Raw genomic sequence first — 27,097 nt, 5'->3', positions numbered from 1 at the left:
ATGAATTTGAAACGTCCCCTTTGAACAATAATACACGAGACTTCCCCTTAGAACAATTATACACGACTGTGCTTAAACTGATACACAATATTTTGTTAGCGCAACGCAATCTGACTTTCAAAAATCCCTACAAAAGAATGGCCCTGACTAACATTAAACTATACCTTTCACAAATCACTTACCTCACAAAAATCTTCGCTGCTCAAGCTACTGCAATACAGGAGCGCCACTACTGCCAGCTAAATGAAAGATTCAAACTACTGAAGGCACTAACTACTGATAGGGATAGTTAGCAAATGAAAGATATTAATAGAGAACGAACAATGTATTTACCTTGATATCATCATATATAAATATAGCAGTTCATGACAAATTACAAACCTCCGCCATCTCTCTCCCCACATCCACCACTGCTGGCGGCTCACCTCCAACTGCGCAACGCTACGCGCTGTTCACAGCCAGCTGCCTAACACTACAATGGCGAGTATTACAACAATGCAAAGCAGACACAGACTGCCCACAGCACAGCCAGTGATTTTCATACAGAGAGCGCTACGTGGCGGCGGCGTTACCAATATAAGAACCTAAACAGCCTACTTACATAAAGAAAACATAAACAGCCTACTTACATAGCCCCCATGCTCCCCACAAAAAATTTTTACAAATGGTGTTGGGCACTGGCCAATACAGATTTGGCAAAAATTTTTCACAATTACAGTAACAAAGATATAAAATGCACACACTTATTGATACAATGTTGGTCAAAAGCTAAAATTTTCTCACAGTCCATAAAGACAGTCCTGATCATTCATCATAATAGTAATTACTGTTTTTTTTACAAAGTCTCATTAGTAAAAGAGAATGCACACAGAAGTAGTGGATTTCCATGCAGTCATGAAGAAGTAGTGTTGTCCTTCCAACGGAAAGACAGTGCTGACTCTTGACATGCATACAGGTAATGGGCCACAACAGAGCAAACCCACAGCAGAGTCATTCGAAGTTTGGAAGAATATTGGTAGGTAGGTCATCACAGAGCAGACCCACTGTAGTCCTGGTAGAGATTACGGTATTGGTGGGCCACCAGAGGTGCAGACCCACTGCAGTCCTTGTAGAAATAATGGTATTGATGGATCATCAAAGATGTAGACCCACTGTAGTCCTTGTAGAGATAATGGTATTGGTGGGCCACCAGAGGTGCAGACCCACTGTAGTCCTTGTAGAAATAATGGTGTCTGTTTTGGTCACGATTTGTGTTGTGAGAATAGCCTTGTCGTGTCCAGTTATTACTTCTGTCGTCACGGAATTGTGACGGATGTGACCTGTAGTGATTGTTTTCCTGTTTTCGCATCCCGCGACTGTCTGTGTCAATTTCTAATTCTTGTAACAGTCCCTTAAAAGCTTCAATGTCGTCTTTGCAACGTCCTGCTAAAATAATATGTCTCAAATGTTCGGGCAGTTTGATTAAGCAAATGCGGATGAGTTCTGAGGGGCTGTATGGGTTTGACAGGTACTGGTTCTTGTGCAACATGTCTTCAAAATATTTGACAAGACTGGAAAATTCAGATTGTTCGAAATGTTTCATCATTATGATGTTATGTTTTACGCGGTCTTGTGTGGCTTGAGACCAATATGCTGAGAGGAAGGCATGGTAAAATTCTCCTTCACTGTGGCAATCGTGAATGACCGATCGCATTCTTACAGCTGGTTCATTCTCTAAGTAGCCACACATAAATTCTAACCTGTGCTCCAATGACCAGTTGGGAGGGAAACAATGAGAGAATTGATGGAGCCACGCTTGTGGATGAATGTCGTTGGCAGAATTCTTAAACGTTTTGAATTTACGTGTAGTAATGAACAGCTTATAGTCAAAATCATCGTGTCGGCGAGTAGCATATCGGTCATTGTTACGTCGTGTTGGCGGTTCCATCTCAAAATTCGGTGTACCTTGCCAATTTCTTTCATAATTACCGAAATGCCCTGTGTTATTATTTTGTGGCTTTTGCGTATTTCTAAGTTCCTCTTCCCGTGTTGGAGCGCGAGTGTCCTCTGAAATACGTAATTCTTGTATTACCTGTGTCAGCTGTTCTTGTACTTCCCGGATTTCTCTTTGGTGTTGCGTATTAATTTGATTCAGATTTTGTTTCAGTTTCCTAATTTGTTCGCACTCTTCTGTGTCATTAAAGACTACCGGTTTTGTGTCATTCAGATTATCATCTACCTTCGTAGATAAGTTAGTGACCTGATCCGAAAGTTCGGCTACTTTCTCCGATAGTGAAATCATTTCCTCTGTATGTTTTTCTGAACCAAGTTTCAGAGTGTCCATTTGTGTTGAAATCGTGTCTACTGTGACCTTTAAGTTTTCCTGAGTTTTTGCAAGTTGCATAACCGTATCGGTAGATGCAACTGAGTCAAATTTTGCTTGCAAGGTCTCATGATTTTCATGAACAGTAGTTTGCAGTTCTTTTATGGCTGCTTCGTGATTCTGTAGTGCATTTTCATGCCGCGAAAAAATAGGCTGAAAATGCTCACAAATTTGTGTTTTTACGTCATTACACACTTTTTGACATTTCGATTCAATGTTATGTAACTCAGTAGTTAAATCTTCACGTGTTTGTTCAAGTGTGGTGTCTAACTTCCGAAGATTTTGTTCCATTGTGTCTAACTGTTGCAGCTTTTGCTGTGTTTGTCTCTGATTTTGTTCGATTGTGTCTAACTTTTTAAGATTTTGTTCCACTGTGTCTAACTTTTTAAGATTTTGTTCCACTGTGTCTAACTGTTGCTGTGTTTGTCTCTGATTTTGTTCCATTTGTTGCATTAGTTGTAATAACAATGCATTAGTGTCTGGAATCTGTTCCTCTACTCTTTTCGGCAGTGCATTTGCACCGGCAACATTCACATTTTGACAAGCTGAAAATGTGTCTTGACTTATTTGAGAAAACGGTGAGGACGCAAAGCCTGAATCTACAGTATTTGCAAAATTGTGTCTTGTCATTTCGGATTCCTGAGGCGAGCTGTTGCCGACCGATCGATCGATAATGCTTCCCTGTTCACTACCTGTTTCACTGTCTACACCATTATTTGACGCCCGCTCCATTTCCCTGTGCACAGTTACCAAATTACTACTTTGAACATTAGTAAATTCATTACTCGGCGGCGCTGATAAGCTACGCTCGTCGTCACTATTATTTCTCAATTTAGTTTGGAGCCTAGTGTTACGTTTTTCACACGCCATTATTGTCACAATATTTCACACGATAACACAGAAAATCACAATTTGAATAGCAAAAATAAGAGAACACATTAATATAGCACTGAAAATAATATCTAGTTAATTGCAGCTGCGAAATACTTGGTGCAAATCTACATGCATGCCACAACTGTTTTACAGTACAACAATGAAAGACTGCAACTACAAAGGAGATTCTCTCTACAATTACGCGCTAGCAATAAACAAAAGCTACACTAAATACACAAACTACAAGAAAAAATCAGAAGATTCCAGTGAGGTATCCTAGGCTAAGGGTCGACATATGAAACGTCCCCTTAGAACTATTTATACACGAGACTTCCCCTTAGAACAATTATACACGACTGTGCTTAAACTGATACACAATATTTTGTTAGCGCAACGCAATCTGACTTTCAAAAATCCCTACAAAAGAATGGCCCTGACTAACATTAAACTATACCTTTCACAAATCACTTACCTCACAAAAATCTTCGCTGCTCAAGCTACTGCAATACAGGAGCGCCACTACTGCCAGCTAAATGAAAGATTCAAACTACTGAAGGCACTAACTACTGATAGGGATAGTTAGCAAATGAAAGATATTAATAGAGAACGAACAATGTATTTACCTTGATATCATCATATATAAATATAGCAGTTCATGACAAATTACAAACCTCCGCCATCTCTCTCCCCACATCCACCACTGCTGGCGGCTCACCTCCAACTGCGCAACGCTACGCGCTGTTCACAGCCAGCTGCCTAACACTACAATGGCGAGTATTACAACAATGCAAAGCAGACACAGACTGCCCACAGCACAGCCAGTGATTTTCATACAGAGAGCGCTACGTGGCGGCGGCGTTACCAATATAAGAACCTAAACAGCCTACTTACATAAAGAAAACATAAACAGCCTACTTACATAGCCCCCATGCTCCCCACAAAAAATTTTTACAAATGGTGTTGGGCACTGGCCAATACAGATTTGGCAAAAATTTTTCACAATTACAGTAACAAAGATATAAAATGCACACACTTATTGATACAATGTTGGTCAAAAGCTAAAATTTTCTCACAGTCCATAAAGACAGTCCTGATCATTCATCATAATAGTAATTACTGTTTTTTTTACAAAGTCTCATTAGTAAAAGAGAATGCACACAGAAGTAGTGGATTTCCATGCAGTCATGAAGAAGTAGTGTTGTCCTTCCAACGGAAAGACAGTGCTGACTCTTGACATGCATACAGGTAATGGGCCACAACAGAGCAAACCCACAGCAGAGTCATTCGAAGTTTGGAAGAATATTGGTAGGTAGGTCATCACAGAGCAGACCCACTGTAGTCCTGGTAGAGATTACGGTATTGGTGGGCCACCAGAGGTGCAGACCCACTGCAGTCCTTGTAGAAATAATGGTATTGATGGATCATCAAAGATGTAGACCCACTGTAGTCCTTGTAGAGATAATGGTATTGGTGGGCCACCAGAGGTGCAGACCCACTGTAGTCCTTGTAGAAATAATGGTGTCTGTTTTGGTCACGATTTGTGTTGTGAGAATAGCCTTGTCGTGTCCAGTTATTACTTCTGTCGTCACGGAATTGTGACGGATGTGACCTGTAGTGATTGTTTTCCTGTTTTCGCATCCCGCGACTGTCTGTGTCAATTTCTAATTCTTGTAACAGTCCCTTAAAAGCTTCAATGTCGTCTTTGCAACGTCCTGCTAAAATAATATGTCTCAAATGTTCGGGCAGTTTGATTAAGCAAATGCGGATGAGTTCTGAGGGGCTGTATGGGTTTGACAGGTACTGGTTCTTGTGCAACATGTCTTCAAAATATTTGACAAGACTGGAAAATTCAGATTGTTCGAAATGTTTCATCATTATGATGTTATGTTTTACGCGGTCTTGTGTGGCTTGAGACCAATATGCTGAGAGGAAGGCATGGTAAAATTCTCCTTCACTGTGGCAATCGTGAATGACCGATCGCATTCTTACAGCTGGTTCATTCTCTAAGTAGCCACACATAAATTCTAACCTGTGCTCCAATGACCAGTTGGGAGGGAAACAATGAGAGAATTGATGGAGCCACGCTTGTGGATGAATGTCGTTGGCAGAATTCTTAAACGTTTTGAATTTACGTGTAGTAATGAACAGCTTATAGTCAAAATCATCGTGTCGGCGAGTAGCATATCGGTCATTGTTACGTCGTGTTGGCGGTTCCATCTCAAAATTCGGTGTACCTTGCCAATTTCTTTCATAATTACCGAAATGCCCTGTGTTATTATTTTGTGGCTTTTGCGTATTTCTAAGTTCCTCTTCCCGTGTTGGAGCGCGAGTGTCCTCTGAAATACGTAATTCTTGTATTACCTGTGTCAGCTGTTCTTGTACTTCCCGGATTTCTCTTTGGTGTTGCGTATTAATTTGATTCAGATTTTGTTTCAGTTTCCTAATTTGTTCGCACTCTTCTGTGTCATTAAAGACTACCGGTTTTGTGTCATTCAGATTATCATCTACCTTCGTAGATAAGTTAGTGACCTGATCCGAAAGTTCGGCTACTTTCTCCGATAGTGAAATCATTTCCTCTGTATGTTTTTCTGAACCAAGTTTCAGAGTGTCCATTTGTGTTGAAATCGTGTCTACTGTGACCTTTAAGTTTTCCTGAGTTTTTGCAAGTTGCATAACCGTATCGGTAGATGCAACTGAGTCAAATTTTGCTTGCAAGGTCTCATGATTTTCATGAACAGTAGTTTGCAGTTCTTTTATGGCTGCTTCGTGATTCTGTAGTGCATTTTCATGCCGCGAAAAAATAGGCTGAAAATGCTCACAAATTTGTGTTTTTACGTCATTACACACTTTTTGACATTTCGATTCAATGTTATGTAACTCAGTAGTTAAATCTTCACGTGTTTGTTCAAGTGTGGTGTCTAACTTCCGAAGATTTTGTTCCATTGTGTCTAACTGTTGCAGCTTTTGCTGTGTTTGTCTCTGATTTTGTTCGATTGTGTCTAACTTTTTAAGATTTTGTTCCACTGTGTCTAACTTTTTAAGATTTTGTTCCACTGTGTCTAACTGTTGCTGTGTTTGTCTCTGATTTTGTTCCATTTGTTGCATTAGTTGTAATAACAATGCATTAGTGTCTGGAATCTGTTCCTCTACTCTTTTCGGCAGTGCATTTGCACCGGCAACATTCACATTTTGACAAGCTGAAAATGTGTCTTGACTTATTTGAGAAAACGGTGAGGACGCAAAGCCTGAATCTACAGTATTTGCAAAATTGTGTCTTGTCATTTCGGATTCCTGAGGCGAGCTGTTGCCGACCGATCGATCGATAATGCTTCCCTGTTCACTACCTGTTTCACTGTCTACACCATTATTTGACGCCCGCTCCATTTCCCTGTGCACAGTTACCAAATTACTACTTTGAACATTAGTAAATTCATTACTCGGCGGCGCTGATAAGCTACGCTCGTCGTCACTATTATTTCTCAATTTAGTTTGGAGCCTAGTGTTACGTTTTTCACACGCCATTATTGTCACAATATTTCACACGATAACACAGAAAATCACAATTTGAATAGCAAAAATAAGAGAACACATTAATATAGCACTGAAAATAATATCTAGTTAATTGCAGCTGCGAAATACTTGGTGCAAATCTACATGCATGCCACAACTGTTTTACAGTACAACAATGAAAGACTGCAACTACAAAGGAGATTCTCTCTACAATTACGCGCTAGCAATAAACAAAAGCTACACTAAATACACAAACTACAAGAAAAAATCAGAAGATTCCAGTGAGGTATCCTAGGCTAAGGGTCGACATATGAAACGTCCCCTTAGAACTATTTATACACGAGACTTCCCCTTAGAACAATTATACACGACTGTGCTTAAACTGATACACAATATTTTGTTAGCGCAACGCAATCTGACTTTCAAAAATCCCTACAAAAGAATGGCCCTGACTAACATTAAACTATACCTTTCACAAATCACTTACCTCACAAAAATCTTCGCTGCTCAAGCTACTGCAATACAGGAGCGCCACTACTGCCAGCTAAATGAAAGATTCAAACTACTGAAGGCACTAACTACTGATAGGGATAGTTAGCAAATGAAAGATATTAATAGAGAACGAACAATGTATTTACCTTGATATCATCATATATAAATATAGCAGTTCATGACAAATTACAAACCTCCGCCATCTCTCTCCCCACATCCACCACTGCTGGCGGCTCACCTCCAACTGCGCAACGCTACGCGCTGTTCACAGCCAGCTGCCTAACACTACAATGGCGAGTATTACAACAATGCAAAGCAGACACAGACTGCCCACAGCACAGCCAGTGATTTTCATACAGAGAGCGCTACGTGGCGGCGGCGTTACCAATATAAGAACCTAAACAGCCTACTTACATAAAGAAAACATAAACAGCCTACTTACAAATTTTAATACCTACTCCGAATTTTTCTTTTGTTTCCTTTACTGCTTGCTCAATATACAGATTGAACAACATCGGGGAGAGACTACAACCCTGTCTTACTCCCTTCCCAACCACTGCTTCCCTTTCATGTCCCTCGACTCTTATAACTGCCATCTGGTTTCTGTACAAATTGTAAATAGCATTTCGCTCCCTGTATTTTACCCCTGCCACCTTTAGAATTTGAAAGAGAGTATTCCAGTCAACATTGTCAAAAGCTTTCTCTAAGTCTACAAATGCTAGAAACGTAGGTTTGCCTTTCCTTAATCTTTCTTCTAAGATAAGTCGTAAGGTCAGTATTGCCTCACGTGTTCCAGTGTTTCTACGGAATCCAAACTGATCTTCCCCGAGGTTGGCTTCTACTAGTTTTTCCATTCGTGACTTATTAAGCTGATAGTTCGGTAATTTTCACATCTGTCAACACCTGCTTTCTTTGGGATTGGAATTATTATATTCTTCTTGAAGTCTGAGGGTATTTACCCTGTTTCATACATCTTGCTCACCAGATGGTAGAGTTTTGTCATGACTGGCTCTCCCACGGCCGTCAGTAGATCCAATGGAATATTGTCTACTCCGGGGGCCTTGTTTCGACTCAGGTCTTTCAGTGCTCTGTCAAACTCTTCACGCAGTATCATATCTCCCATTTCATCTTCATCTACATCCTCTTCCATTTCCATAATATTGTCCTCAAGTACATCGCCCTTGTATAGACCCTCTATATACTCCTTCCAACTTTCTGCCTTCCCTTCTTTGCTTAGAACTGGGTTGCCATCTGAGCTCCTGATATTCATACAAGTGGTTCTCTTCTCTCCAAAGGTCTCTTTAATTTTCCTGTAGACAGTATCTATCTTACCCCTAGTGAGACAAGCCTCTACATCCTTACATTTGTCCTCCAGCCATCCCTGCTTAGCCATTTTGCACTTCCTGTCGATCTCATTTTTGAGACATTTGTATTCCTTTTTGCCTGCTTCATTTACTGCATTTTTATATTTTCTCCTTTCATAAATTAAATTCAATATTTCTTCTGTTACCCAAGGATTTCTACTAGCCCTCGTCTTTTTACCTACTTGATCCTCTGCTGCCTTCACTACTTCATCCCTCAAAGCTACCCATTCTTCTTCTACTGTATTTATTTCCCCCATTCCTGTCAATTGCTCCCTTATGCTCTCCCTGAATATCTGTACAACCTCTGGTTCTTTTAGTTTATCCAGGTCCCATCTCCTTAAATTCCCACCTTTTTGCAATTTTTCAGTTTTAATCTACAGGTCATAACCAATAGATTGTGGTCAGAGTCCACATCTGCCCCTGGAAATGTCTTACAATTTAAAACCTGGTTCCTAAATCTCTGTCTTACCATTATATAATCTATCTGATACCTTTTAGTATCTCCAGGGTTCTTCCATGTATACAACCTTCTTTCATGATTCTTAAACCAAGTGTTAGTTATGATTATATTGTGCTCTGTGCAAAATTCGACCAGGCGGCTTCCTCTTTCATTTCTGTCCCCCAATCCATATTCACCTACTATGTTTCCTTCTCTCCCATTTCCTACACTCGAATTCCAGTCACCCATGACTATTAAATTTTCGTCTCCCTTCACAATCTGAATAATTTCTTTTATTTCATCATACATTTCTTCAATTTCTTCGTCATCTGCAGAGCTAGTTGGCATATAAACTTGTATTACTGTAGTAGGCGTGGGCTTCGTATCTATCTTGGCCACAATAATGCGTTCACTATGCTGTTTGTAGTAGCTTACCCGCATTCCTATTTTCCTATTCATTATTAAACCTACTCCTGCATTACCCCTATTTGATTTTGTGTTTATAACCCTGTAGTCACCTGACCAGAAGTCTTAGCGCCTAGAATCCCACGGCCACACCGGCCGGCGGTACGTAGTATCCTCAGACACATAATCCTTAGCAGAAATAATATGACCTTGCAAAGCAACCATGCGACGCGTCGAATACCACGATACGGCTGCCAAAATCATCACAGAACCTCCAGCCATACTGCACTCCTGAGACGCACCCTCGACCAGAAGTTGGAATCGGTGTAAAAAAAGGACGCATTCGACCAAATGACTTTCTCCTGTTGTTCCACAGTGCAGTTTTTATGGTTTCGGCACCACGTTTTCCTGTTACGGGCATTTGCATAACTGGTGAGTGGTTTTCGAATTCCAGCTCGGCGTGCAATTTCGTGCTGACAGGGATCGCGAGTGCGACATTCAGCTCTGCAATGAGGTTTTCAATTCTCGTGCCCTTATTCTTCGTCACAGTCTTCTTCATCAACCGTTTTTCACAGTCAATCAACACACATTTTCGTTTACGTTGTGACTTACCGTATAATGTCATTCCGCTTTCCCTGTATGAGGTATACATCTTCGATATGTTGCCTTTTGACACACAAAACACTTCAGCTCCATTGGTTTCGGAAGCACCCACCATATAAGCGCCAACAATTTGGCTCGGTAGAATGCACTTATCTCCGACGTAATGCGCTCACAACTACACGGAACACTGTTATGACCATGAATGAAACACTTGCAACGTATTGAGGATGCTGCGTAGATGCTGTTCGCGGTCATTTACAATAGTGCAACGATAAACTTGCCTAGCATCTGCATTTATGTTCAAGCATGTATTTCTAGCGGTGCTTACGTAATTTTGTCCAATCCCTGTCTAAATAGTTCGTCAGGCAAGTTTACAAACTCAAATAAGAACAGCAACAGTGAGCCGAACTGCTGTTTGAGTTCGAAAATCAATTAACGAAATGTTTATAGCTTCTGAATATTTCTCCAGCACTAGCAAAGGAAACGTTAGCGACAGAAACATGGCTCAGTGGTCTTTTTCTTTTTTTGAGTCATCAGTCTAGTGACTGGTTTTCTTGTCGGTGTTTCCTGTGTATTGCTTTCCTCACCAATTCTGCTGAGACCTCCTCAATCCTTACCTTATCAGTCACCAAATTCTCAGCATTCTTCTGTAGCTCCGTATCTCAGATACCTCGAGTCCCTTTTTTTCTGGTTTCTCCACAGTCCATGTTTCACTAGCAAACAAAGCTGTACTCCAGACGTACATTCACAGAAATTTCTTCCTTGAACTAAGATCTACGTGCGATGCTAGTAGACTTCACTTGGCTAGGAACGCGCTTTTCGCCAGTGCTAGTCTGCTTTTGATGTCCTCTTTTCTCCATCCGTCATGGGTTATTTTGCTGTGTAGCTAGTTGAATTCCTTAACTTCATCTACTTCATGACCATTAATCCTAATGTTAAATTTCTAGCTGTTCTCGTTTTTGCTATTTCTCATTACTATCGTCTTTCTTCAATTTACTCTCAATCGATATTCTGTACTCATTAGACTGATCATTCCATTCAGCACATCATTTCATTCTTCTCCACTTTCACTCAGCATAGCAATGTCATCAGCGAGTCGTCCGCCCCGGTAGCTGAGTGGTCAGCGCGACAGAATGTCAATCCTAAGGGTTGCCGGCACGGTAGCTCAGCGTGTTCGGTCAGAGGGTTAGCTGCCCTCAGTAATAAAAAAAAAAAAAAAAGCTGAGTTCATCGATCAACAACGAAATAAAATGGGTGTCTTAAGACGTCCGCCCCGAGCAGATACAACGAACGAAAGCGAACAAAATGATATTTTTTTTAAAAAAAAGGGCCGGGGTTCGATTCTCGGCTGGGTCGGAGAATTTCTCCGCTTAAGAACCGGGTGTTGTGTTGCCCTAATCATCATCATTTCATCCCCATCGACGCGCAAGTCGCCGAAGTGGCGTCAAACCTAAAGACTTGCACCCGGCTAACGGTCTACCTGACGGGAGACTCTAGTCACACGACATTTTTTTTTATCAGCGAGTCGTGTCGTTGATATACTTTCACCATGAATTTTAATCCCACTGCTGAACCTTTCTTTCATTTGCATCATTGCTTCTTCGATATTCTGATTGAACAGTAGGGGCGAAAGACTACATCCCTGTCTTACAACCTATTTAATCCGAGCACTTCGTATTAGCTCTTCCACTCTTATTATTCTCTCTTGGTTGTTGTACATATTGTATATTTCCCCTGTTTTCTTATTGCTTACCCCTATTTTTCTCAGAATTTCGAACATCTTGCACCATTTTACATTGTCGAACGCTTTTTCCAAGGTCCACAAATCCTGCCTTGATTTTTCTTTAGTCTACGATCATTAAATACTCGAATATCAGGGAATTTAGGCTTCTGCATTCGCATATTCCTTTAATCTTATTCTACTATACTACAGTATTCATCTACATCTGCCGGCCGTGGTGGCCGAGTGGTTCTAGGCACTTCAGTCCGGAACCGCGCGACTGCTACGGTCGCAGGTTCGAATCCTGCCACGGGCTTGGATGTGTGTGATGTCCTTAGGTTAGTTAGGTTTAAGTAGTTCTAGGGGACTGATGACCTCAGCTGTTAAGTCCCATAGTGCTCAGAGCCATTTGAACCATCTACATCTACGTGATTACACTGCTATTCACAATAAAGTGCCTGGTAGAGGGTTCACTGAACCACTTTCAAGGTTCTCTCTACCGTTCCACTCTCGTAGTAGAAAAATTTTTACAGAAGTAAATAAGCAAACAATTATTTCGTCAATAGCGTGTAGTTTGCCACAGTAAAGTGTTTCACTATTCTCAACTAACGTAACTATACACACATGAGGCGTACTTTTCGTGTGATAGTTATGCTAATTTTCGTATTAATGGGACCGTTGACTGTGCGAACGCACGCGCAACTGATGTTACACCTTAGCAGCACTTTATTTATGCTCGAGTCAGAAACACACAAATACGCACTATCAGTCAAATCGGGAAACAACTTAGTCAACTCGTTAGCGACGCTCAGTGCATATCTTTCACACATTCAATTGGTTTTCTTGGCACTAGTTTCTACAGCCACTCCACTGGTCGAGCGGTATCGGAGTTGTTCGAACACGTACTAGAGAATTTTGTGCGACGTTATCATGCCTGCATGCAGGGTGGGGGCCACCACATTGAATAACTGTTGTGAATGTGTCACCTCGAACTAGTTGTTAGTACAAAAATGCGGTTCCACCAATTTTTATCATTGCCAGATGATCAAAAGTAAAACTGAATTTATTTTTCTTCGTTTTCGCTTATAACTTTGAGCTAAATTGCCTCCAGGCAACGATTCCTCACCTCAAATTGACACATTTCCCCTTCTCTATCATCCTTGAGATTCTGTAATATGAACACAGAAACACCCTGTTACGAAGCTTGACTATATTTAACATTTCTTTATTCTTCTTCGAAAACTTGCATTGTTGTCCGTCTAAAGCACATCGTATGTTAGCTACGTTCGGTATATTTAATATGCCCTACACAATTCTAGTTTTCTAGGCTCTTATTAATAATAATGTAATACTGGATATGGCAGTTTATATAACATAACTTAACAATAATTACATAAATATCCAATTTACTTAGGAAGAATTAGACATGACAATAACCAAATAAAAAACAAAAATTAACGTATTACTTTTGCAGCTATGTGCAATTCTCTTGATGTACTTCGAATTGTAGCTACCTCAGTATGTCTTCGGTTTACACCTACACCGGGCTGAAAAATCTTGTGTAATCATATTAGTATTTCCCACAAATATTATCGCCTAACAGACCATGTGTGTTCTAGTATCTCTGGTAAGTGTGTGGCTTAGTAGATGTCCAGCCAGCACAGCTCCGTACGGGTTTCATATACACTGAAGAGCCAAAGAAACTGGTAGGCCTGCCTAATATCGTGTACGGCCCCGCGGGCACGCAGCAGTGCCGTAACACGACGTGGCATGGACTCGACTAATGTCTGAAGTAGTGCTGGAGGGAACCGACACCACGAATCCTGCAAGGCTGTCCATAAATCATTAGAGTACGAGGGGGTGGAGATCTCTCCTGAACAGCACATTGCAGGGCATACTAGATATACAAAATAATGTTCATGTTTGGGGAGTTTGGTGGCCAACGGAAGTGTTTAAACTCAGAAGAGTGGTGCTGGAGACACTCTTTAGCAATTCTGGACGTATAGGGTGCCGCATTGTCCCGCTGGAATTGCCCACGTGCATCGGAGTGCACAAAGCACATGAATGGATGCAGGTGATCATACAGTATGCTCACATACGCGTCGCCCGTCAGAGTCGTATCTAGACGTATCGGGGGTCCCATATCCAACAGCATACGCCCCACACCATTACAGAGCCTCCAGCAGCTTGAACAGTCCCCTGCTGACATACAGGGTCCACGGATTCATGAGGTTGTCTCTATACCCATACACGTCCATCCTCTCAATACAATCTGAAACGAGACTCGTCCGACCGGGCAACATGTTTCCATGCATCAACAGTCCAATGTCGGTGTTGACGGGTCCAGGCGAGGCGTAAAGCTTTGTATCGTCCAGTCATCAAGGGTACACCAGTAGGCCTTCGGCTCCGAAAGCCCATTACGATGATGTTTCACTGCGTGGTTCGCACGCCGACACTTGTTTTTGGTCCAATTTTGATATCTGCAGCAATTTGTGGAAGGGTTGTTCTTCTGTCACGTTGAACGATTCTCTTCAGTCATCGTTGATCCCGTTCTTGCAAGATCTTTTTCCGGCCACAGCGATGTCGGAGATTTGATGTTTTATCGGATTTCTGATATGCAGGATCACTAGTGAAATGGTCGTACGGGAGAACCCCCTCTTCGTCACTACCGCGGAGATGCTGTGTCCCATCGCTCGTGCGTCGACAATAACATCACGTTCAAACCTGCCAATGTAGCAGCAGTAACCCAACTTCTAACAACTGCTCCGGACACTTGTCTTAGCCGGCCGGAGAGGCCGAGCGGTTCTAGACGCTGCAGTCTGGAACCGCGAGACCGCTACGGTCGCCGGTTCGAATCCTGCCTCTGGCATGGATGTGTGTGATGTCCTTAGGTTAGTTAGGTTTAAGTAGTTCTAAGTTCTAGGGGACTTATGACCTCGGCAGTTCAGTCCCATAGTGCTCAGAGCCATTTGAACCATTTTGAACACTTGTCTTATATAGGCATTGCCTACCGCAGTGCCATATTCTGCCTGTTTACATATCTCTGTATTTGAATATACATGCCTATACCAGTTTCTTTGGCGCTTAGGTGTATTAACTACTTACCTAATTGACATTTAGCGCTGTAATTATAATTCACTGTTAGTTTATGGTGCGATTCGGTATAATATCGAAACATCACACTTCGCTGCAGATAAGCGACCCATTACGTTACTAGTTAGTAATGTATTCATATTAAACTAAATGACAGTTACATCCGATAGGCCCGCCCGACTAGCCGCGCTGTCTAACGCACTGCTTCCCGAGCTGGAAGGCGTGGCAATCACCGGTCCGAATCCGCCCGGCGGATTAGTGTCGAGGTCCGGCATGCCGACCAGTCTGTGGATGGTTTTTAAGGCGGTTTTCCACCTACCTCACCGAATGCGGGCTGGTTCCCCTAATTCCGTCCCAGTTACATTATGTCGGCGATTGCTGCGAAAACACTGTCTCCACGTACGCGTACACCATAATTACTCTACCACACAAACATTTGGGGTACACTCGCACTCGTCTGGTATGAGACGTTTCCAGGGGGGGGGGGGGGGGGGGGGGGGGGTACACTGGGCGCCGAACCGCGCAGTAAACCTGGGTTCGGTGTGGGGCGGCGGTGGGGTGGGTGGACTGCTGTAGCCTGTTGTGGGCTTGTGAAGCACTGAGGGCTGCGGCGGGTCGAAGCCTCTCCGTCGTTTCTAGGTCTCCGGTTTAATACGCACGATACACAATAAACAAATCACAGTAGCATCCGACAGTATTGTGCACGTAGTACATACAGTTGACGCACTTCAGCGTTCCTACGTCACTTGTTAATTTACACTGAAGCATTTATTTGTGGTCATTCTCACTTGTACATCGCGACAGAAACTCACTCACCATCGGCACTGCTGAGATGTGGTCAAATCTCACCCCCTTCATTGACGTGTTCAATGCGATTCACCCCTTCTCTCCTGTTAAGACCTGCCAGACCCGCAATTCCGTCTCTATTATTAATGTCTATCATGAACTTATTTAGTTCATTTCTAGGTATGTTGTTTGGTACAATATTTAGTAACACAGAGATATCGGTGCTTCTAATTAAGAGCTTTCCGCCCTAAAGGAGCTTATTCCTCCCAGCTCGCCGTTGGAGAGGGCTTACGAGAACAACATCAGGCGATCCTAAACCGCCACATTCACACGACGCGGCGGCCGCTATGGCCAAGCGGTTCTAGGCGCTTCACTCCGGAACCGCGCTGCTGCTGCGGCAGCAGTTTCGAATCATGCCTTTAGCATGGCTATGTGTGATGTTCTTGGGTTAGTTAGGTTTAAGTAGTTCTAAGTGTAGGGCACTGATGACCTCAGATGTTAAGTCCCATAGTGCTTAGAGCCATTTGAACCATTTCACACGACGCTGATGGCCTCTTTCCTCCTTTGTCTCTCCATTGGAACTATGGGGCGGATTCTGTTATAAACTGAACTGTACGTCCACTGGGGAAGTCTTTCTCTGTTTCTTGGAAGAAGACGGTGTACGTGGCGTGTTGTATTCCCACTGTCCCAATCCCGGTGCCATTTGTCAAATGTCCAGTTTCGAACATCTGTCTTTATTGTGGAGTCTGTCATTTAATGTACTTTATCTGACTTATTTCGCAGTAGCCAGTACGTTACGACAATATATCTCCTATCATTCTCAGGAGATACCTCTCCTGCACACCTCTTAGTAAGACTGTGACGTAGCAGATGGAGTTGGGGATCCCAAAAGATTGCTGCTTGACTGCAGCCTTCATTGCTCAGATAAATCACGTATCAATCCTGACACGGAGATAGGAAATCATGTTGCCACAGGTTGCTCATACCTTCTCTCAATCATCAATAGGTTAAAGCTATAACACACTTACAGTATAAATGATTTACCGCAGTACTATTGTTGAAAATATACGACAGTTCATTGACGTAATGTGACAAACATTTAAGCCACTTGTTCATAACCGCAACACAGGAGGCTTTACACATCATACAGTGTAATAAACTATTCCGGTATATTGCGATGGGACTGAGATAAGACCTTTTCTTATCGCTTGGTGCCGCTTATCGTGTGTGCTATAGACAGAATGAAAATCGCGTTAGATCCTCCTGAGCCTCAGAATCCTGCGTAAACCGTTAATCGCTGCAATCACAAGAGGTTCATAGTAAACCGTACTATTGCAATGTCACTGTTGGCAAACAACCTACTAACAGCACCAGCCATTCTCATGCTCGAGAAGGAAATTAAATATCTTCGACAGAACAACACGCCTGCAGCGCTCACATCACTTCTGACATACATGTTGCTTCAAGTACGATCAGTTTCCTCGAGCGAATCTTCAGCCCATAAAGGCTTAACATTTGATATCGATTATTACGTTTGGCCGGCCGCGGTGGCCGAGCGGTTCTAGGCGCTTCAGGCCGGAACCGCGCGACTGCCACGGTCGCAGGTTCGAATCCTGCCTCGGGCATGGATGTGTGTGATGTCCTTAGGTTAGTTAGGTTTAAGTAATTCTAAGTTCTAGGGGACTGATGACCTCAGATGTTAAGTCCCATAGTGCTCAGAGCCATTTGAACCATTTTGATTATTACGTGAAACCAAGAAGATATGACAAGCAATGGAGGAGAATATTCGATTTACTAAGGAGCTGTTTGTCGCAGCGTAATCTCTCTTCGCTGCCGAGGTCGCTAAAACATGTCTGTGCAGTAGCGTCTGACTCGAGGATAAGTCGCTTCGAATTCGAATGGTGGAAGAAATTTCCACATGTGTAGACTCCACATATAATTTAATTGGTTTCTTTTAAGCAATGAATATTTTCTAAGTGAAGAATTACCATAGAATATTATCCCGTAGTACATCAGTGAATGAAAATATTGCAAAAAATATTAAATTGTTGATTTCTATGCCCCCGACGTTGTTAATATCCTTGATACAAAAGTAGCGGAACGTAAACGTTTTAGCAGATCTACCACTTTTTTTCAATGTAAGTTTTCATCGATATGCACACCCTAGAAATTAGAACTTTCTACCTGGTTTATTATAACCCTATAACATAAGGCTAAAGTATTAAGAATAACAAACAATAACTGTTGTAGACCTATTTTTTGGAGATCGTCATTTACATTTCACATTTCACATAGTGAATAAAGAAAACCGACTGACTATGGCACAAAGTTGATGAAACCTATTTGGATCGATGTGAAAAAACAGAATTTTGCATAACAGGAATCTAATATCCACTAATTAAAATACCTTAATTCATTCTGTCATTGAAGCTCTCTTTTTGCTATATGGGTCAAATACCCTCTTCTGCGACTGTAATAAATTCATATTAAAACCAATGTCTTAGTATGACTTCATTAATGTCCAAAAGACTGTATTTAACCTGTGTAACTTGTATAACTGTGACTGGGGAAGAAAGACGCCGGAAAACAAAGAAGACAACATGTCTTTTTGTCCTTGTTTGCTTCCTAATATATTTTTATGGAAATATGGTTCTGCCTTGAGCAAACACAATTTTTTTCTTGATTAACACCCAAACATGTTTCAGTGACACAATGCGTGTTAGGAAGAACAGTTTACATAACCCGTAGTGGCATGAAAAAAATCTTCAACAGAAAACCACTTCTATCACTTAGAATGGAAAATTTTACAATTTGTGAAGAAACAGCCGGCCGGTGTGGCCGAGCGGTTCTAGGCGCTACAGTCTGGAACCGCGCGACCGCTACGGTCGCAGGTTCGAATCCTGCCTCGGGCATGGATGTGTGTGATGTCCTTAGGTTAGTTAGGTTTAATTAGTTCTAAGTTCTAGGCGACTGATGACCTCAGAAGTTAAGTCGCATAGTGCTCAGAGCCATTTGAACCATTTGAACTAAATGAGAAGCAGCATATTTTTTCCCTGTGGGTTTCGCTTCTTTTATTTATGAGGCAACTTCAGTGGCGATTTCCAGTGTCGCTAGTAGATGAGTGTGTGTGGTGATCGAGAAAATACATCTCCAGGACCTATGTTTACTGAGCGTTACTGTTGCTTCTAGCGTTGTATGCTTCCAACCGTATACGTTTCCGCCAGCAATTGTTATACACCGTGAACAATTTTGCAGAACATCAAGATGTTTGCAGTTTAATATTAAGAGAAATCACATTTCCATAATTATAAACTACGAGAGACGTTCAGTAAGTAATGCAATACATTTTTTCTTGGCTAGTTTCATTGGAAAATGTGAAACATCTTTCGGGACATCGTGGAATATTTCCGCTTGGTAACGGTACTGTACGTTACCTTCAAAAAGTCATCTGTAATGGAGGTGCGTTCCAAGCAGAGAGCTGATACTGAGTTTCTTTCGGCCGAAAAACAAAGCACCGCCGACATTCGTAGGCGCTTGGAGAATGTCTACGGAGACGGAGACCTGGCAGTGAACAAAAGCACGATGACTCGTTGTGCGAGGCGTCTATCATTCTTTTTTTTTTACTTCTTTAAAGTCAGTACCGCCATTAGACTGTTGTATATTTACAGTGCTACATTCACACTTTCACAATCATGATTTCGGCTTCAAAGTGCCATTATCAAGTTTTTTAATTGTTATACATTGCCTATTAGACACATTGTATTTTAATACGACAGTATGCCATCTTACGCAATGTGCAACAATTTAAAAACTTGATAATGGCACTTTGAAGCCGAAGTCATGATTGTGAAAGTGTGAATATAACACTGTAAATAAACAACAGTCTAATGGCGGTACTGACTTTAAAGAAATATATTATGACTGTGGCCCCGCATTATGAAAAATTATTTAGCGTCCATCATTATCGCAACAAGGCCGCGCAAACCAATCGAATCTCCCACTTACCGACCGGCAGCACACGTCTGTGAATCCTGCTATGCTAGAACGTCCGGACACTCTCATTCGAGGTGACCGACGGCTCACAGTCAATAACCTCGCTGCTCAACTGGACGTCTCTGTTCGTAGTACTGATACACTCATCCACCAGTTGAAGCACTCGAAGGTGTGTGCCCTCTGAGTTCCCCGCCGTCTAACAGAGGACCATAAAGAGCAACGAAGGAACATCTGTGCTAATTACATGCTCGTTATCAGACGAAGCGACACAATTTTTTGTCGAACATCGTCACAGGCGATGCAATATGGGTTCATCACTTCGAATCAGAAACAAAACGGCCATCCATGGAGTAGCACCACACCACCTCTCCTCCTAAGGAAAAGTTCAAAATCCCGCCCACAACCGTTAAAGTCAAGGCGACGGTCTTCTGAGACTCTGAAGGGATTATTCTGCTTGATGTCCTCTCTCGCTGTGCAACGATCAACTCTGAAGACTGAGTGAGGTAGCACAGCAGTTTGCACACTGGACTCACATTGGGAGGACGACGGTTCAAACCTGTGTCTGGCCATCCTGATTTAGGTTCTCCGTGATTTCTCTAAATCACTTCAGGCAAATGCCAGGATGGTTCCTTTGAAAGGGCACGGCCGACTTCTTTCCCCACCCTTCCCTAATACGACTGGATCGAGGACCTCGCTGTTTGGTCCCCTCCCACGAATCAACCAATTCTAAAAAGGATTGTGCTGCCCTCAGAAAATGGAAGAAGCAACTCCAGCGTGTTCGCCGCCACAGAAGTGGAAACGAACTTCTCCTTCTCCATGACAACATAAGGCATCACGTAAATGGTTCAAATGGCTCTGAGCACTATGGGACGTAACTTCTGAGGTCATCAGTCCCCTAGAACTTAGAACTACTTAAACCTAACTAACCTAAGGACATCACACACATCTATGCCCGAGGCAGGATTCGAACCTACGACCGTAGCGGTCGTGCGGTTCCAGACTAAAGCGCCTAGAACCGCTCGGCCACTCCGGCCGGCCATCACATAAATCTGCACATCAGATAGGAGCTCAAGAAACTTCATTGGATTGTCCTTCCACATTCATCCTACAGCCTGGATCTCGCACCTTCCAAATTCCAATCATTTGACCGAATGAAGGATGCACTCAGCGGGAAACAATACCTGATTGATGGTAAAGTTATTGATGCAGCAAGACGTGGGCTCCGAAGTTGGCCATGTGGGCATACCGGCCTTCCCTGTGGGGAGACTATTTTGAAAAATATTATTTGGTTGCGCAAAGATTTGGGAATAATATGATGTATTGGAATCCTGAATAAAACCACTCTTTTTTCAGAATAAAATGTATTGCTTTGCTTACTGAATGCCCCTCTTACACTGAAAGTATCATGTCCAAAATTATCTTTAAAAGTGAAAGTATCTAACCCAAAATTGTTTCCTTTTTAATTAGTGGAAGTAGCAAAGATAAAATTGTTCCAAAATAATTATTCAACAAACCTGCATCTGACTGCGTCTGTGAACTTGTTTCGTGCACTCCTCCATTTTGCCAGTAATGAAACATGTATTTGACTCAGCAATCAAGATTAAGAAAATAATGCCGTTTGTGCAATGGCATTGAGATGGTACTGAAAAATTAACTTTTGGCCCTGATGTTTACGTAATGAAATTATATCTTGACTTGAATAATGCCAGTTGTGCAATGGCATAAAATTAGTTATTTCAAATAACTTTGCTCTGATAGCTTTAGTTATCGATTTCAAACTATGAACCGCACATATATATTTCATAGAGGCCTCATTTTCTTTACGTTCTTTCATTTGGTGGGTAACTTCACTTTGCTACTCATTTTCATATTCAATACAAGCAAAGGATGTTGATTATGATTCAGGTTGTTAGATTTAAACACAATGTTGATCTCTCTCTCTCTCTCAAAACGCTTACTGCGTCAAAACTTGGACATACAAATCCTAACTCTGAACATTATCTAACAAAGCCATTTTGAAATCATTTTATAGCTTCTCCCATTAACGTGCTGAAGTTTGCTCAGCGTACAACCTGAAAACTGCAAAGGGCGAATCCTACCTTAAAGCTGTCACCACACGTCTGCTTCCTCCGGGCACCTAGCTGCGACCACCCAGTTTTTCACTGCGTGCGCTCGGCACTCTTAACCATCAAAGAACCTCCTACTCAAAAATATTATACTCATTCCACCTTGCGGTTAGCAACTATCGACTATTTCTTCAAGGATTGAAGCTAGTTCATTTTTTGCAAAATTAGCTAATAACTTTAACGAAAATGTCGTTTACTATTTTCTGTCGCATATTGCTCTGTTTGCTGGACAATAAGGTATGATCTGCAAACAGGACTAATTTTGCTTCCTTATCAAATAAGAGCAGTGAGGGACCCACGATCGAACCCTGCAGATGTGTCAGTGTTCCTCCAAGTCGCTGGAGCCTCCACTCTACCGCCTGCAGGTGGGAGCGCAGCGCGCTGAGAGGGCGCCATGGGGCTGAAGGTGCCCGAGCCAGACGTGGGCGCTGGCGACGCGCGGCGTCGGTCCAGCGCGACGCAGCGCCTCCAGGAGGCGGGCGCGCTGCTGGACGGGCTGATCGCCGCCATCGGCCCCAGGGGCCGCTTCCAGACGCGTTTCAACCTCATCTTCAACCTGTGCTTCCTGGTGCTGGCCGCCATGCCGCCGCTCAACTACATGATCGCCATGAGCGTGCCCGACCACTGGTGCCACGTGCCCGGCCGCGAGCTCACCAACTACTCGCTCGACGAGTGGAAGGCGCTCACCATACCCAGGTCAGTGACGCTCTCACCTCGTCAATATAACCGATTATAGATCCAACTACTCACGTCCTACACTGATCCGTAGAATCACCAGCTACATGATCTGTCCAGACAATCTGTGGCCGTAACGGCATTGAAACAGAGGACGACACAGAAACAGTCGAAATGTTAGACGTCATTTTCCAAAACTGTTTCACACAGAAAGATCGCGCTGTAGTACGCCATTTAAAGGCCGCTTCACACATGCCAGTGACGCGACAGTGCCATAGCCGAGCCGATATACCGCTGACTTGCTTCGAAATACTGTTCTAGGAACTTAAAGAGCAGTGTTCACACTCGCCAGGGGCTGGTCCATAACAGTGCAAACCGTGCTTCCGTCGAGGCCGTATTTCTTGCGGCCAATATTTTCTCAGTTCACGGCCGCGCCACGGTCAGTTTGTTAGGTTGTCGTGCAGTTGTTTATCGCCATACTCATGGATGATGTGAAACTTATTGAATTAGTACGCAACTGCCTGCGTTGTATGATCTGTCCAATCCCAAATACGTGGACACAGAACAGAAGAATACAATCTGCAATAAAATAGGTGCAGGAATAAAAACCATTACTAACAAGGGAACCTCCCCATCGCAACCCCCTCAGATTTAGTTGTAAGTTGGCAGAGTGGATAGGCCTTGAAAAACTGAACACAGATCAATCGAGAAAACAGGAAGAAGTTGCGTGGAACTATGAAAAAAATAAGCAAAATATACAAACTGAGTAGTTCCTGAGCTCAGGAGCGCCGTGGTCCCGTGGTTAGCGTGAGCAGCTCTGGAACAAGTGGTCTTTTGTTCAAGTCTTCCCTCGAGTGAAAAGTTTACTTTCTTTATTTTCGAAAAGTTATGATCTGTCCGTTCGTTCATTGACGTCTCTGTTCACTGTGATAAGTTAAGTGCCTGTGTTTTGCGACCGCACCGCAAAACCGTGCGATTACGGAAGGACGTGCCTCTCCAATGGGAACCGAAAACATTTGATCGCAAGGTCATAGGTCAACCGATTCCTCCACAGGAAAACACGTCTGATATATTCTATACGACACTGGTGACGGCATGTACATCACATGACAGGAATATGTTGTCGACCCACCCAACTCGTACATTTGGCGAATGGGTAAAAAGACTCTTCTACGTTGCGCGATTTAGGTTTTCTTGTGGATGTGATAATCACTCCCAAAAAAAGTGATGAAAACATAAGAGTTTGTCACATAAACTTGCAACAAATGAATGCAACAGTTTCACAGTTGCACACTTTTCCCTGTGCTCTGTCAAAACATATGTTTTCAACGTTTTCAAATTTTTCCGTTTAGGTGTAGCGTCCCCATACTACGACGCAGTTACCTCGCATCGGACGGACGATCGGACAGATAATAATTGTCTGAAAATAAAAAATTAAACTTTTCACTCGAGGGAAAACTTGAACCAAGGACCTCTCGTTCCGCAGCTGCTCACGCTAACCACGGGACCACGACGCTCCTGAGTCAACCTATCCTTGATGTTGCCTATCTTGCGCATGGACTACTCAGTTTGTATATTTCGCTTATTTTTTTCATAGTTCCACACAATTTCTTCCTGTTTTCTCGATTGATCTGTGTTTAGTTTTTCAAAGCCTATCAACTTATAGGGGGGTGCGATGGGGAGGTTCCCCTGTAAGCACATACGCGCCCGCCCGGTTAGCCGTGCGATCTAACGCATGGCTTTCCGAAGTGGGAAGGAGTGCCTGGTCCCCGGCACGAATCCTCCCGGCGGACTTGTGTCGAGGTCCGGTGAGCCGGCCAGTCTGGGGATGGCTTTTAGGCGGTTTTTCCACCCGCCTCGGCGAATGCGGGCGGTTCCCCTTATTCCGCCTCAGCTACACTATGTCGGCGATTGTTGTGCAAAGAAGTTCTCCACGTTCGCGTACACCACCATTACTCTACCACGCAAACATAGGGGTTACACTCGTCTGGTGTGAGACGTTCCCGGGGGGGATCCACCGGGGGCCGAACCGCACAATAACCCTGGGTTCGGTGTGCGGCGGCGGAGGGGTGAAGTGGACTGCGGTAGTCGTCGTTGGGTTGTGGACCACTGCGGCTGCGCCGGGGACGGAGCCTCTCCGTCGTTTCTAGGCCCCTGGTTAACATACAAAACAATACAAGTCTGTCTCCCTACCACTTTCGCGCAACGACGCTCTGAGCATGTTTTTTAGGGAATTGACTAGTTTGAACCTGGGACCTGTTGCTGGTAAGGAGACGTCAGACCACACATGACATGTAGAATTCAGAAGAGTTCAGTGAGACTAGCGATGATATAACGAAATACTTAATGATTTCAGCGTCAGCTCCACTGCACTCCCTGTAAAAGAATCTTAATGCTAACTAAATTTAGTGGAAGGGGTTCAAGGCTTTCCTATTTTTAGTTAGTTGGTAGAATAACGTCGAAAAAGCAGTTAGGTTTACCACTGGAAATTTTATTCAACTCACAAAACATTGTTTATAAATTGCACTATTGATAAAAGGAAATGTTTTAATACAGGATGGTAAAAACCAGCTGCGTTCAACAAAAATGTGAACGAATATTCCCTGAGTGGGTTTCCAAGTTCTACAATGGATCAAAGGATGACCTATGCCATATCACATCTATAATCTAGGTTTAAATTAAGTTTCACAAAACAGAAAACTATCAAAATGGTCTACAGTGACCCTCAATTATCTTTAATTACTTATCTAACTTGTCGTAAATTACAGTGGCTGGTGTGGCTTCTCAATAACTATATAACAGAAAAATCATCGCGTTTCAGATTTTTACTTCAAATGGCAAATGTGAACACCATGGGCTTTAATTGACGATCGACACTAGTATTACGCAAAAAGGGGGTGTAACAGATGAGACTTCTGCAGTTCTGAGTGAAGCTTTATGCGCTGTTATGCGGCATCGCGTGCGTTCATTACCTTGTCGGTGTTCGTCAGGGGGCAGCGGGCAGCACAGCTCCGCTCACCTCGCCGTCTCCGAAGCAACTCTCGCCAAACTTCTCCTTACTACAATTTACCGAAGTTGGTTTAAAAAAAACTATCTGTCTGTGGTTTCATCTGACCAATCAGGGTCTCAATGTTAACCTTAAGCTCCGCCTACAAAAATTCTGTCTATCCAATGAGAAACGTTATACTTTTCGTGGTGGGGCAATGTTTTTTAAAGTTTGCAACGTAACAGAGACGCGAAAAAGTCTCACGCTAAAACTTGCAGCTGGTGTGGTCCGTTTAGCGTTATCATAAGATCTGTACTGTTCTTCTGGAGGGCTCTATCTTTTAACATGGGCTGGGGGGTGGTCCTAACGTAACAGAGACGCGAAAAAGTCTCACGCTAAAACTTGCAGCTGGTGTGGTCCTTTTAGCGTTATCGTAAGATCTATACTGTTCTTCTGGAGGGCTCTATCTTTTAACATGGGCTGGGGGGTGTTCCTAACGTAACAGAGACACGAAAAAGTCTCACGCTAAAACTTGCGGGTGGTGTAGCCCTTTTTGTGTTATCGTAAGATCTATACTGTTCTTCTGGAGGGCTCTAGCTTTTAACATTGGCTGGGGGGGGGGGGGGGGGGTGGTGGTCCTGACGTAACAGAGACGCAAAAAAGTCTCACGCTAAAACTTGAGGGTGGTGTGGTCCTAGCGGTTAGCAGCCGACGTGAGTGTCCGTCCGTCCCTTATCGTAGGGCCTTCCAGCTTAACACGGTTCTGCTCTCGGCTTCTGTTCTCGTTTCTCCCCTCGGAACTGCGTCTGTCTCACGGTGGGAAGGTATGACATGCATTTAGGCATTCTTGTGTTAGTCTGTGGTATTTCATTTGCTCACTCGTTACTCGTATTACTTTGGTTAATTTAATGTCACGATTTATTCGGAGCTATGTGACATACTACTGGATTTGCTTATCATGTCAGGGTTTACATGGAAGGTGTTGGATTTGCCTGACACCTTACAATATTTCTAATTTTACCTCAATGAATACAACCAGTTAGGTAAAATATTATTGTTTAAGAGTGGCGGCTAAGACCATAATATTTTCTTTCCATGTGCCCCGACATCAATACTAATAGAGCTACACTGAAACTTTACAAGAGGCAACAAAGTTATGGAGAATGTGTATCTGTAAGTAAAGAATAGTGTTCCGTTACTCGATGGAGCCTGAATAGAAACGTGTTTCCCATCCAAGGCCCCTTTAAAGTTAGGAAAAATGCTACATTGCATAAAAACCCTTAGCGATGTTCTTCCACATTCCTTCTGTTGTAGTACGCATCAATGCGTTCATCATATAACCTGCAATTGCCTTGCGGGTTTCTGGTACAGTTATCTCAACCATACTATCCCCCCTGCGATAACTAAATGAAATAGTTTTAGAGCATCTTCAGTAGCCAAATATCTGAAAAAGGTGGGTAGAGGGAAATAACAACAAATGTAGTCTTAGCTGTAAGTAATCAGTATTGCGCGAATCAGAAGAAAACACACAAGACTATACAATAGAAGGCAATAATGATGAATGTTCATTTCATATACTCAATTAACAATAAATTACCCAACTGTGTGTTAATTATATTATATACAAACAAACCTCAAGCCAACAGCGAGCTGTCCTCTTGGTGCGAAGG

The 27,097-nt window shown here is 42.8% G+C and overlaps 1 protein-coding gene across 1 annotated transcript in view; it reads left to right on the top strand.

The window, feature by feature from the left end:
- LOC124777149 (carcinine transporter-like) overlaps nt 1–27,097 on the top strand; it is a 125,810-nt gene that overhangs the window by 37,959 nt on the left and 60,754 nt on the right. Inside the window, exon 2 of the mRNA XM_047252449.1 lies at nt 22,132–22,462. Within this exon, the coding sequence (XP_047108405.1) occupies nt 22,161–22,462 (302 nt within the window). The 5' untranslated portion in view covers nt 22,132–22,160. The remainder of the gene's footprint in view (nt 1–22,131; nt 22,463–27,097) is intronic.

This window comes from Schistocerca piceifrons, chromosome 2, assembly GCF_021461385.2.
Source record: "Schistocerca piceifrons isolate TAMUIC-IGC-003096 chromosome 2, iqSchPice1.1, whole genome shotgun sequence".
Classification (NCBI taxonomy): Eukaryota; Metazoa; Arthropoda; class Insecta; order Orthoptera; family Acrididae; genus Schistocerca; species Schistocerca piceifrons.
This window is presented reverse-complemented; position numbering and strand designations above follow the sequence as displayed.